The sequence below is a fragment of the Bos grunniens genome, chromosome 16 (assembly GCF_055505025.1).
Source record: "Bos grunniens cultivar Pamir isolate PY7600 chromosome 16, Bosgru_T2T1.0, whole genome shotgun sequence".
NCBI classification, from domain to species: domain Eukaryota; kingdom Metazoa; phylum Chordata; class Mammalia; order Artiodactyla; family Bovidae; genus Bos; species Bos grunniens.
In genome coordinates this window covers 26,046,146-26,060,031 of record NC_141180.1, presented here as the reverse complement: position 1 = coordinate 26,060,031, position 13,886 = coordinate 26,046,146, and the positions used below count along the sequence as shown (strand labels likewise).

At 40.3% G+C, this 13,886-nt stretch overlaps 1 protein-coding gene across 1 annotated transcript in view; it reads right to left on the bottom strand.

The window, feature by feature from the left end:
* Positions 1-13,886, bottom strand: part of SLC9C2 (solute carrier family 9 member C2 (putative)) — a 99,907-nt gene that overhangs the window by 48,101 nt on the left and 37,920 nt on the right. The window contains exons 10-12 of the mRNA XM_086343756.1: positions 10,093-10,174; positions 4,193-4,359; positions 3,525-3,623 (exon numbers count right to left, since the gene is read on the bottom strand). Coding sequence (XP_086199882.1) covers positions 3,525-3,623; positions 4,193-4,359; positions 10,093-10,174 — 348 coding nt within the window. The remainder of the gene's footprint in view (positions 1-3,524; positions 3,624-4,192; positions 4,360-10,092; positions 10,175-13,886) is intronic.

Here is a 13,886-nt window from a genome sequence, read left to right as displayed (position 1 = left end):
TCGCTTTGGAAATGACTCATCTGTACCATTTTTCTAGATTCCACATGTATGTGTTAATATACAAGATTTGTTTTTATCTCTAGCTGCATGTGATAATCAGAGAAGGCAATGGTACCCTACTCCAGTACTCTGGCCTGGAAACTCTCATGGACGGGGGAGCCTGGTGGGCTGCCGTCTTTGGGGTCGCGCAGAGTCGGACACGACTAAAGCAACTTAGCAGCAGCATGTGATAATGTATGAGAAGAGAGAGGTAAACCAAAGGGTAACAGTTCAATCTATAAGCAGATATTACAGAAAATATAAAGAGGCCATGATTGGTTTGAAAACCCAAACCCATTTTCCATCTGCAGTCTCTCCAGGTGGTAAAATACAAGGGAATGAAAATCAAATCCAGAGTTTTGCCAGTAAAATATGGCCTCAGCTTCAAGATCAAGTCAAGGTTGTGGCTCAAGACCCTTGGATAAGACCACTTAGAGGTTAAAGGTAGTGCTTAGTTTACCCTCTCAAGCAGACTAAAGGGCTTCTCAGACCCATGTTGTCTGGTATGTGGTCTGTATGAAAAGGAATTACAGAGTAGAATAGACTAGAATCAGACTCATTGAAAACACAGAGCTTTTAAGGAAATTGTGTCAGGGTGGGCTTAAAAGACAATAAAGAGTTCTAAATGAATGGGAATTTCCATTTCTGCTGGCAGAAATCAGTCTGAGAAGATCACTGTCACAAACATGATTACATGCATGCATACTAAGTCACTTCAGTCGTGTCTAACTCTTTGTGACCCTATGGACAGTGCCTGCCAGGTTCCTCTCTGTCCATGGGATTCTCCAGGCAAGAATATTGGAGTGGGTTGCTGCTGCTGCTGCTGCTAAGTCACTTCAGTCGTGTCTGACTCTGTGCGACCCCACAGACAGCAGCCCACCAGGCTCCACCGCCCCTGGGATTCTCCAGGCAAGAATACTGGAGTGGGTTGCCATTTTCTTCTCCAGTGCATGGAGTGGGTTACCATTCCCTTTTCCAGGGGATCTTCCCAACACAGAGATCAAACCCTCATCTCTTACATCTCCTGCACTGGGAGGTGGGTTCTTTACCACTAGTGCCACACGGGAAGCCCAAACATGGGTTACCTCCTGTGATAATAGAATGAGGAGAACTAGGTCATATGCCCAGCTGGGTTTCAGAACTGCCAAGGACCAGTGATTAATCAACACTTCCTGTTCTCTTCCTTCTTGAACAGAAATGTCTGTTGATTACCACTGAAAGTTGGGAATAGGGATGGTGGTAGAGGTGGAGGCTGAGGAGACAAGTAACTTCTCTTTTTAGTCCACTGTTCTGTGTATCAAGAGGAATCATACTTAAAGAGATACAACCAAGGAGCCTGAGCAATCCTAGACTAAATGAACATCATGAGATACCAGACTTTGAATTTGCTACCATAATGCGATAAAGCTTATCTGAGTTGGGGGTGGGATACAGTGTCTTAGAAAAAGATGAGTGTGTTTTGCTTTGTACCTCCTCTGAAAGCTAAGTCATGTCCAACTCTTTGTGACCCTGTGGACTGTAGTCTACCAGGCTCCTCTGTTCATGAGATTTCCCAGGCAAGAATACTGAAGTTGGTTACCATCTCCTTCTCCAGGGGATCTTCCTGACCCAGGGATCGAACCCATGTCTCCCGTTTGGCAGGCAGTTTCTTTACCATTGAGCCATCAGGGAAGCCGTAGAAGGGATATAAATATCTGTGGCCATTGAGCAGAACATGGTACATTTTATATGGTCACAGATTCTTTGCATCTCTTACCATCAAGAGTTTGAATCTACTATCCCAAGCCTTAAATTAAAGTGGCTTCATTTGCAAAGTCTGGTAGTAGGGTATTGACTCTCAGCTGTATGCCTCTCATCCTTCAAAGGCTAGGCCAGCTTCCTCACATGACAATCTCAGGGTGGTATTCAAAGTGGAAGATGGGGGAAGTTGTAACTCTCCTCAAGGCTCCAGTACATTCCCAAAGTCATTTGGCTACATATTCCTGGTCAAAACAAGTCACAAGAGCAACCCAAGTTCAACGATGGGGAGGGATATAGAAACTACCTCTCAATAGGAGATTGGTTCTACAAAGAATTCATGACCATACTTTATATCTCTGGGTAAGAACCTTCCAAATTCTGAGAACATTTTAAATTAACTATAGAAATGTTTTTAAATCAATATAGTGTTAATGTTTTTGTATTAAGAAGAAATATGTCCTTTTTTCAATAGGAAAAAAAAAGAGGAATTTATAGATTAAAAGAGACCTAAATTACATATTCTGGGCTTCCCCGATGGCTCAGCAGTAAAGAATCCACCTGCAAGTCAGGAGCCACAGGAGATGTGGGTTTGATCCCAGGGTCAGGAAGATCCCCTGCAGGAGGGTGTGAAAACCCACTTTGGTATTCTTGCCTTGAAAATCCCACGGACAGAGAAGCCTGGTGGGCTGCAGTCCATAGGGTTGCAGAGTCACATTCAACTGAAGCGATAGCACGCATGCAAGCAAAGTACATATTCATTAATTGCAATATATGATTTCATTGAAATGCAATTTAAAGATGTAAGCGGGAACTATGCATTGATCACATTTATGAGATAACTGGAAAACTGATCATTGACCAATATTTGATGTTATTAAGGAATTAATCTTTAGGCACAATATTAGTATTTTACTGTTTTTTAAGACTTTAAAATTTCAAGATACATACTGAAATTTTTGCAGATGAAATGATATATTGAATAACATCTGGGATTTGTTTCAAAATAAACTGGGAGATGAGAGAGTGACTGAGGGTGCAGACGGGGCAAGGCTGGTCATGTGTGGATGTTTGTGAAGGCTGAGTGATAGGTACGCAGAGGTTTGGTACACTATTTTATCTACTTTTGTATGCGTTAGAAATTCTTCATAATAGATTCTAAATTGAAAATAAAAAGGAAGGATTCCGGGCATAATGAGCAAGTACATACTTGTAAATTTGAATAAAATTTGTACTATTAGGATAAAACCCTAGTTTTAAATGTACAATTTGATAAGTTGATTCAAACTTGATTTTATCTCATAATCTATGTTTACACTATAACATTCAAATATTAAATCTTAAATATTTTAAGAGAATGTTTAATTCATTAGATTTTAGCTTATTAGATTTACAAGAGTTAAATAAGCACTTGAGAACATTTTATATAAAAGGAACTAACATACTTAAATCTGTGAAAGCAGTTTCAAATATTTGAAGATGTTTAATTGTGTAAATGGCACAAAATATTATTCAAAGGCTCCCTAAGAATGAACTGCTAAAATTTGCTAGACTTAGAAATAGAATAAGGTTTGTAACTTGAATTTAAAGCCTTAGAAATTTATTTTTCTAACTTTAATAAATCAAAGTTTAACAACCAATCAAAAGGTGAAAATTTTTCTAGTCATCTGAAAACCATATGTAAGAATTAAAAACATTGCAAGAATAAAATACATAAATGAAAAGCAGATTATGTGAAGGATACTAACTATTTGGATTATAGCTACATGCAATCGGGCTTCTTCTATTAAAACTTCATCTGTTGGGAACTCTTCCTTCGCCTTATTGTCACTGGAAACATGAGGAGTCTGAACAGAGACAGAGTTAAAAATAAGTAAAAAGGATTAGGAGCTGTCAAATACTCTGCTTGACTAAGATTCCAATAACTCAAATCAGAATTGCTAAAATGAAGGGCTGTGTGTAAGTGAAAAACATTCTCATGTTAGAAATGTTGATTTCAATTGTGGTGAAGTAACTACTCATTTGGGGAGATTTAGAAACCAAATTCTTCCCCAAACCGGTCTATGTTTGACTGCTCTCTGAAGCTGCCTGTGTTTTCTGCTTTTGAATAGTACTTGTATAGGGAGAGATCGCTCGCTTCCTCAACCAGCTGGAAAATATCACCCTGGCAGAAGCCATTCATAGTTACTCAATCAGCCTATTTGTAAAAACACCAGTTCTCTTGTATTTGGCAAATAAGGCTAGATCACCAATATCTGTTCAGAGACAGAATTCAGAGTATTTTGGCTGATAGAAAAAAGCTAGTAAATGTATCTCTCTTCAGTATCCTGTCCTATAACCAGCAGAATCAAGTTTTGCATAATAAACAAAAGAAATAGAAAGGGAAAGGACTAGTTTTTGCCAGGAATCAACTCACAGGAATGATGTATTCAATCTTTGTTTTTTCTTCTACTAAGGTCCAATTAACATTTGTCAAAAGTTTTTCTGTTTTAAATAAAGTTATTCTGCTCTGTATCATCTCCTGGATGTGCTTAATGGCATTTTGCATGGCCATCTGTCTTGGAATGGAAAGGACACACAAATCTATGACAAAGAAAAGGAAGGACCTTAATAAAATAGTGAAGAATGCACAGGGAATCGAAATGTTGCATGATGTAGTGAAATCTTGGCATCACCTGCAGAGCCAAATCAGAGTGCTTAGAGCAAGGACAACTATTTGCCCAAAATTTTCCAGGAAATTACCCAAATACCCATTTCCTTTTGGCTGTGCAGCTCAACTTTATCTGACTCAACTGCTAAAGAATGTTTTCTTAGTTTCTTTTTGTTTCCTATAGCTAGAAACATGACTCACTATTTCAAGTCATCCAGTCAGTATTTCTCAAAGTATGGAAAATTACCTGTACCTTCTACAGGTAGAAGAATTGCCTGTTGAATTATTCCTGGGCTTTGCCCCGTGTCTGGAGAATCTGACTGGCCTGAGAATTTTCATTTTAGCAATTTCTCCAACTGATTCTTATACATAATAAAATTTAAAGACCACTGCAATAGAGATGCCTCCAATTTAACATCTCCGTTTCCTGACCAGCAAATCTTTACGTCCAAAATTTGTGGCAGTTTGTATCATCCTGAAGTATCAATTTGAAGTTACAGCTATCAAGCTTGCTTACCAAAAGGAGAAATTTAATTAGTGAGCTCAGCCTACACACTCAGAATTCCATCTCAATAAAACTGTTCTCAATAAAAAATAAGATTCTACTGTATAGCATAGGGAACTGCATTAAACATCCTATGATAAAGCATAATGGAAAAGAATATAAAAAAGAATGTACACATATGTATAAATGAATCACTTTGCTGTACAGCAGAAACTAACAAAACATCTAAATCAACTATACATCAATTAAATGTTAATCTCTTCATAACTGCATATGAGATCTCAAAGAGTTTAAACGTTATTAAAATGTTTCAGTTTGACTTTATTGCATTCTCTACAGGACCCTGTGGTGTTTGATATTTGAAATTTTCAGGGATTAAAGAAGATTTGAAATCATATCCCTCTCAGTTCTCTACGGTCCACAGCAAAGATGCATTTGACTGCATGCTAAAGAGTTAGCATGTGTTAGCTTTGGATTTAAAATTCCCATAGCATAGAGCACACTAGGAGGAAGTTTATTCATTTGTGTAATTACATCCCACTCATTAGGATGAGCAACAGCCACTTTCCAGTTGCTCTGGGAAAACACGGGTATGAGGGGACGGATTGGTTGTACCAGTACATTTGAATGAACTCCTGTGTTTAAGATGATTCTGGAGGAATATGAGGATGAATCTTTCCCTCTCTCTCCTTTCTTTTAAATTTTATTGAAGTATAGTTGATTTACAATGTTGTGTTTAATTTCTGCTGGACAGCAAAGTGATAGTGTTATATATATACATGAGTGAGTGAAAGTTGCTCAGTCATGTCCAACTCTTTGCGATACTATGGACTATACAGTCCAGTGAAATTCTCCAGGCCAGAATACTGGGAGTGGGTAGCCTTTCCCTTCTCCAGGGGATCTTCCCAACCCAGGGATTGAACCCAGGTCTCCTGCATTGCAGGCGGATTCTTTACCAGCTGAGCCACAAGGGAGGCCTTGCTCTAATATACAAACATACACACACACACACACACACACACACATATTCTTTTCCATTATGATTTATCACAGGACATTGAATATAGTTCCCTGTGCTACAGAGTAGGCCCTTGTTGTTTATCCATCCTATATGTAAAGGTTTGTGTTTGCTAATCCCAAATTCCCAGCCCTTCCCTCCCTTCCCTCCTGGCAACCACAAGTCTGTTCTCTATATCTGTAAGCCTGTTTTTGTTTCATAAATGTGTTCATGTGTGTCTTATTTTTATTAGATTCCACATAAGTGATATCATATGGTATTTGTTTTTCTCTTTATGACTTACTTCACTTAGCCTGACAAGCTCTAGATTCAGAGGATGGCTCTCTTAAAAGCATTAGACCAGGTGGAAGAAGCTAATTTGAAATTCTGCCTGATAAAATTCAGTTTTGTCAATTACATGGTAACATGAGAGTAATTCCAGAAAGGATGAGCATCGATTCTGAGGATAAAGTATGTGCCATATATATTTGTTTCATAATGAAAATTCTGAGGTTCAGTTCAGTCGCTCAGTTGTGTCCGACTCTTTGCAACCCCATGAATCACAGCACGCCAGGCCTCCCTGTCCATCACCAACTCCCAGAGTTCACTCAAACTCACGCCCATTGAGTCGGTGATGCCATCCAGCCATCTCATCCTCTGTCGTCCCCTTCTCCTCCTGCCTTCAATCTTTCCCAGCATCAGGGTCTTCTCAAATGAGTCAGCTCTTTGCATCAGGTGGCCAAAGTACTGGAGTTTCAGCTTTAGCATCAGTCCTTTCAATGAACACCCAGGACTGATCTCCTTTAGGATGGACTGGTTGGATCTCCTTGCAGGCCAAGGGACTCTCAAGGGTCTTCTCCAACACCAAAGTTCAAAAGCATCAATTCTTCGGCACTCAGCTTTCTTCACAGTCCAACACTCACATCCATACATGACCACAGGAAAAACCATAGCCTTGACTAGATGGACCTTTGTTGGGAAAGTAATATCTCTGCTTTTGAATATGCTATCTAGGTTGGTCATAACCCTCCTTCCAAGGAGTAAGTGTCTTAATTTCATGGCTGCAGTCACCATCTGTAGTGATTTTGGAGCCCCAAAAATAAAGTCTGACACTGTTTCTACTGTTTCCCCATCTATTTGCCATGAAGTGATGGGACCGGATGCCATGATCTTAGTTTTCTGAATGTTGAGCTTTAAGCCAACTTTTTCACTCTCCTCTTTCACTTTCATCAAGAGGCTTTTTAGTTCCTCCTCACTTTCTGCCATAAGGGTGGTGTCATCTGCATATCTGAGGTTATTGATATTTCTCCTGGCAATCTTGATTCCAGCTTGTGCTTCTTCCAGTCCAGCGTTTCTCATGATGTACTCTGCATATAAGTTAAATAAGCAGGGTGACAATATACAGCCTTGACGTACTCCTTTTCCTATTTGGAACCAATCTGTTCTTCCATGTCCAGTTCTAACTGTTGCTTCCTGACCTGCATATAGGTTTCTCAAGAGGCAGGTCAGGTGGTCTGGTATTCCCATCTCTTTCAGAATTTTCCACAGTTTATTGTGACCCACACAGTCAAAGGCTTTGGCATAGTCAATAAAGCAGAAATAGATGTTTTTTTGGAACTCTCTTGCTTTTTCGATGATCCAGTGGATGTTGGCAATTTGGTTCCTCTGCCTTTTCTAAAACCAGCTTGAATATCTGCAAGTTTACAGCTCACGTAAATACAATAAAAAAAAATTGTATGGGAAGAAAAGGAGAAGAAAAAAATGTTTCCATGATAGTAAAACCTCTTGAACTTGTTTCTGAGTATCAGAGTAAGAGCAACCTCAAGCAAACAAGCACGGGAGAAAACCAGATGCCATGTCATAAGCCAAGAGAGCAGAGTGGGTCTGGATCCCTGAAAGCCTATGAAAATTGGTGGGAAGGGAGGTGTAAGCAAACCTTCAGGGATTGAGTTAACTTCACTCACACTCCAGCGTAGCAAGCTCATGCTGGCCCGAGCACAACTTTCCACTGCAAACAAGAGCAAACCCCATGACTGGGGGAGAAGGAGCGCTGCCAAAACTCTGCCCCATTTCCTAGTCCTATTCATATACTGGAGCCCTGGACTTTGAGGTCAGCTTTCACAAGAAGCTCTGCCATAGTTGATATGGCACAGTTTCAGGAGTGGGCAGAACTATGGCAAGATACAAGCAGAGAAGCTGAATTCACCAAGCTATTTCTCTATTTATAAGAACTCCCCTTCCTCAGTACCCTTCCATCAACCTCTCCCAAGTTCCACACCTTCCCAAAAACCTTCTGATTACCAATTTGATTTATTAAGGAAATTGGTATTTAGAGGTGAAAACCCTGAATAATGATCACAATTATTTCAGACACAGAAATCATCCTCATTATAAATTAATAAATTGATTTTCTGCTGCTTCTCTATTCTCCTGGGAGTGCAACAGATGTAAATTTCCGGCCATCTGATTAATTCTAGACACTCTGACAAAATCAGGTCTCTGCACCAGCAAAGCTGAGGATCAGGCCATGGGACACTGAATGATATTAAGGCCTTACTCCTCCAAGACTCTGTGTAATTCTGCCCCACCCTCTCTCTCCTCATGGACTCCACTGCTGCTAAGTCGCTTCAGTCGTGTCCGACTCTGTGTGACCCCATAAACGGCAGCCCACCAGGCTCCACCGCCCCTGGGATTCTCCAGGCAAGAGCGCTGGAGTGGGTTGCCATTTCCTTCTCCAATGCATGAAAGTGAAAAGTGAAAGGGAAGTCGCTCAGTCGTGTCCAACTCTTCGAGACCCCATGGACTGCAGCCTACCAGGCTCCTCTATCCATGGGATCTCCCAGGCAAGAGTACTGGGTGGGTTGCCATTAAACCACTGATTATCTTATCCTGATTTCTCTATTGATCATGGGCCTTTTTGTGATTTTATTATATTTATATATTTTATTATCAATAGCTTTACATATTTTCTAGAAACAGGCAACTCTGGCAGAGCCTGCTTACGGCTCCCCTTCATTCTCTTCTTTCTTTTCCAATAGAATCTCCATGCTTTGGCTAAGCACATGACCAGTCAGTTAAAATAGTACTTCCCATCTTCCTTTGCTGTTGTGTGCCCATGAGACTAAGTTCTGGCCAATGGTCTGTGAGTGGTAATGATATGTACAACTTCTAGAGGCAGAAGGAAGCTTCTTTAAATAAGCTCCTTACTCTCCACTGACACCATCACCACCACCATCACTCCCACCCCATTTTCCCTTTCTAGTTGACTGGATTGAAGACAACTGTGACTGTGAGCCCACTTCTACCCTGCAGACAAGAGCAACACTCTGGGAAGCAGAGGAGGAATGAAAGAGAAGGATTTGAAATCTCTGGACAACCTCGTAGAAAAGAACCATCCCACTCTTCTTGATTTTCTGATGGGGGGTGGTGGGAAACAACTTCTGTCTTGTTTAAGTCACTCTTAATGTGGTTTCTATTAACAGGGAGTAAATGAAAACTGAGTGATTTCATGATCAATTCCTTGAGCTCCAGAAGAAATGTCCCACCTCCAGCAACAATCTTTTCTTTTTATATACTTTATTCCAAAATTTGAAAACTTTGTTGTTTTTTAAAAATTTTTATAACTTTGGGAAAAAGACACAGATGCAAAAATGGCAGGTTTAGTGAGTTACAGAAAACATTAAAATCACCACAAAAGTTGATTTGAGTGTTTTTCAGTCTATAAATGGGATTGAGCTAAGCTTCTTAGCTCCTTTTCAAGTTCATTGCTCCATGTTCTTTGCCTCAGGGCTGACCATTCCATCCTAGGCCTTCCCTCCTCACCTCTTTTTTTTTTTTTAATTTAAATTTCTTTATTTTAATTGGAGGCTAATTACTTTACAATATGGTATTGGTTTTGCCATACATCAACATGAATTCGCCAGGGGTGCACACGTGTTCCCCATCCTGAACCACCCCCCCCCCCCGCAACCTCCCTCCCCATACCATCCCTCTGGGTCATCCCAGTGCACCAGCCCCAAGCACCGTGCATCCTGCGTCGAACCTGGACTGGCAATTAGTTTCTTATATGATATTATACATGTTTCAATGCCATTCTCCCAAATCATCCCACCCTCTCCCTCAACAATCTATTCGCATTATTCTTCCTGGTTAAGTAGACTTTACCTAATGTCTTGGCCAAACGAGTCATCACGTATGAATTTATTCCCAAGGTCATTAAGGATATTACTTGTATGTACAATATAAACTGAAAGACAAAACAGACACACATTAATAAGTTCTCCAAAGGGAATCATTGTTCAGTTAATCACCAACAAAATTCAACCTTAATCCACATTTTTTTTTTTTTCACAAGAATCTTTCCTTTATTTTATTTTTTTTAAATTTTATTTTAAATCCTACCTCTGCTAAGTAAGAAGAAGCAAAAGGGCTGTTTTGAGGCAGGAAGTTCAGCAACAGCAGGCAGTGGTGAGAGGGAACTGCACCTACCACAAGCATTTACTACATAAAGCCTTATAAGAAGCTCTGAAGAACTGCAGTGGGGTTCAGAGAGGCACCGCACAGAAGCATAACCACATTTGTAGATCTTGGCTCTGCCATTTACTAACCATGGAATTTGAGGCCAGTGAACTTAACTACTCTGAGTCTCAACGTCCTTTACAGAAACATGGAGTTAGTAGCAGTGTGTCTTCAGAGAGCATATCCCAAATGACTAATCTTATTTAATAAGTACCTGAAGTGCTTCTTAAAGACACTGACTCCCAGGTTAATTCCCTGCAGATTCTGACTCTGTAGGTCTGGGGTGGCATCAAACAGATTCATAACATCAGACAAATTTGGGAAACACTGGAAAATGATACTCACATGTTAGTTAACATTTCATTGTCTTGGTTTTAGGCCAATTCCCTGCACAAAAGAAAACTGAGGGAACTCAAATACTGGTCATTATTCTTTTCCTCTGGAACATAGAAGGACCCAAACTCTCTGCAAAACCACAGGTATATTTGGACTCCAAATGCATTTCCAGACCATGCCCACAGACATGGAGTGTAAATCCTCAGGAAAGATAGCGAGGATTATGATACTCCATTATTTTTTAAAGCACCATTAAAAAATCAGCTCTTTCTCTTTGGGGAGTTAGGGTACTTGAGTTCTTTCACTAACATGCTATTTTTGTTTGGTTTTGGTTTCCTCACATACAAGATGAGGGAGGTGATACTTGCTCCTTCCAGAAAAGACATCTGAAAAACTACCGTACTCCTAGGATCTTCTTGGACAGGAGTAAAAGAGCAAAGAAGAGAAAATTCTGTACTTGCAGTAGGATAATATCAAAAAACTCTGTACATTTACCTCCAGATTAAGGTTCCTTGGGAGGTGGGTAGTACTCTTTCTTTATATAAGAATTTTTTTTGGAATGAACTGTTTTTAAAGTCTTTATTGAATTTGTTAAAATATTGTCTCTGTTTTATGTTTTGGCTTCTTGGCCCCAGTGGAAGTGGGATCTCAGCTCTCTGAATAAGGATCGAACCCACACCCCCTGCATTGGAAGGTAAAGACTTAACCAGTGGATCACCAGGGAAGTCCTGATGGGTAGTGTTCTTAATTCACATTATTTAGGCACTTTTTGCCTTCCCAGGAGTAGGTTTGAGATTCATCTCACCAGGAAGTGGCAGGAGTATCCTGGGACTTCTAGAAACTTCTAACAACCTATCCAGTGAGCTCACAGAGTACTGTCACAAATACCAAGGTACGCTAACACTGTCAGCAGATGTTCTGCGCTCTCTGGACCTTCCCTGGCATCTCACTGATGCTGCCACTGCCTGATTTCCCTCTGGCCTGGAAATCCACTGGGTGGCCCATGGGGAAAAGGTTTTGAGAGAGAGTAGAAGGGAAACCAAGTTCTGTCTTGCACTGTGGATAATGTAGCCTAGGCCAAAATTTTTAAGAAATTAATTTTTTATTTAGCCCTAAACGACATAAAGAATGAATGAAGAGACGGAGCCAAAGCAAAAACAACACCCAGTTGTGGATGTGACTGGTGATGAAAGTAAAGTCCAATGCTGTAAAGAGCAATACTGCACAAGAACCTGGAATGTTAGGTCCATGAACCAAGGCAAGTTGGAAGTGGTCAAACAGGAGATGGCAAGAATGAATATCAACATTTGAGGAATCAGCAAACTAAAATGGATTGGGATGGGTGAATTTAACTCAGATGACCATTCTATCCACTACTGTGGGCAAGAATCCCTTAGAAGAAATGGAGTATCCATCACATTCAACCAAAGAGTTCAAAATGCAGTCCTTGGATACAATCTCAAAAACAACAGAATGATCTCTGTTCGTTTCTAGGGCAAACCATTCAGTATCACAGTAAACCAAGTCTATGCCCCAAACAATAATGCTGAAAAAGCTGAAGTTGAACAGTTCTGTGAAGAACCTACAAGACCTTCTAGAACTAACACCCAAAAAAGATGTCCTTTTCATGATAGGGGACTGGAATCCAAAGTAGGGAGTCAAGAAATACCTGGAGTAACAGGCAAATTTGGCCTTGGAGTACAGAATGAAGCAGGGTAAAGGCTAATAGAGCTTTGCCAAGAGAACGAACCAGTCATAGCAAACACCCTCTTCCAACAGCACAAGAGAAGACTACACATGGACATCACCAGATGGTCAACACTGAAATCAGATTAATTAAATTCTCTGCAGCCAAAGACGGAGAAGCCCTATACAGTCAGCAAAGACAAGACTGGAGCTGACTGTGGCTCAGATCACGAACTCCTTACTGCCAAATTCAGACTTAAATTGAAGAAAATGGGGAAAACCACTAGACAATTCAGGTATGACCTAAATTAAATCCCTTACCATTATACAGTGGAAGTGAGAAATAGATTCAAGGGATTAGATCTGATAGACAGAGTGCCTGAAGAACTATGGACGGAGGTTCGTGACATTGCACAGGAGGCAGGGATCAAGACCATCCCCAATAAAAAGAAAGGCAAAATGGTTGTCTGAGGAGGCCTTACAAATAGCTGTGAAGAGAAGTAAAAAGCAGAGGAGAAAAGGAAAGATATATCCATTTGAATGCTGAGTTCCAAAGAACAGCAAGGAGAGATAAGAAAGCCTTCCTCAGTGATCAATGCAAAGAAATAGAGGAAAACAATAGAATGGAAAAGACTAGAGATCTCTTCAAGTGATAGAGGGATACCAAGGGAAAGATACTATGCATCTTTTCATGCTAAGATGGGCTCAATAAAGGACAGAAATGGTATGGACCTAACAGAAGCAGAAGATATTAAGAGGAAGTAGCAAGAATACACAGAACTATACAAAAAAGATCTTCATGAGCCAGATGATCAGGATATTGTGATCACTCACCTAGAGCCAAACATCCTGGAGTGTGAAGTTGAGTGGGCTTTAGGAAGCATCACTACGAACAAAGCTAGTGGAGGTGATGGAATTCCAGTTGAGCTATTTCAAATCCTAAAAGACGATGCTGTGAGAGTGCTGCTCTCAGCAAATTTGGAAAAACTCAGCAGTGGCCACAGGACTGGAAAAGGTCAGTTTCATTCCAATCCCAAAGAAAGGTAATGCCAAAGAATGCTCAAACTACCACACAATTACGCTCATCTCACACGCTAGTAAAGTAATGCTCAAAATTCTCCAAGCCAGCTTTAACAGTGAACCGTGAACTTCCAGATGTTCAAGCTGGATTTAGAAAAGACAGAGGAACCAGAGATCAAATTGCCAACATCCACTGGATCATCGAAAAAACAAGAGAGTTCCAGAAAAACATCTACTTCTGCTTTATTGACTACATCAAAGCCTTTGACTGTGTGGATCACAATAAACTGTGGAAAATTCTTCAAGAGATGGGAATACCAGACCACCTGACCTGCCTCTTAAGAAATCTGTATGCATGTCAGGAAGCAAAAACAGACTGGTTCCAAATAGGAAAAGGA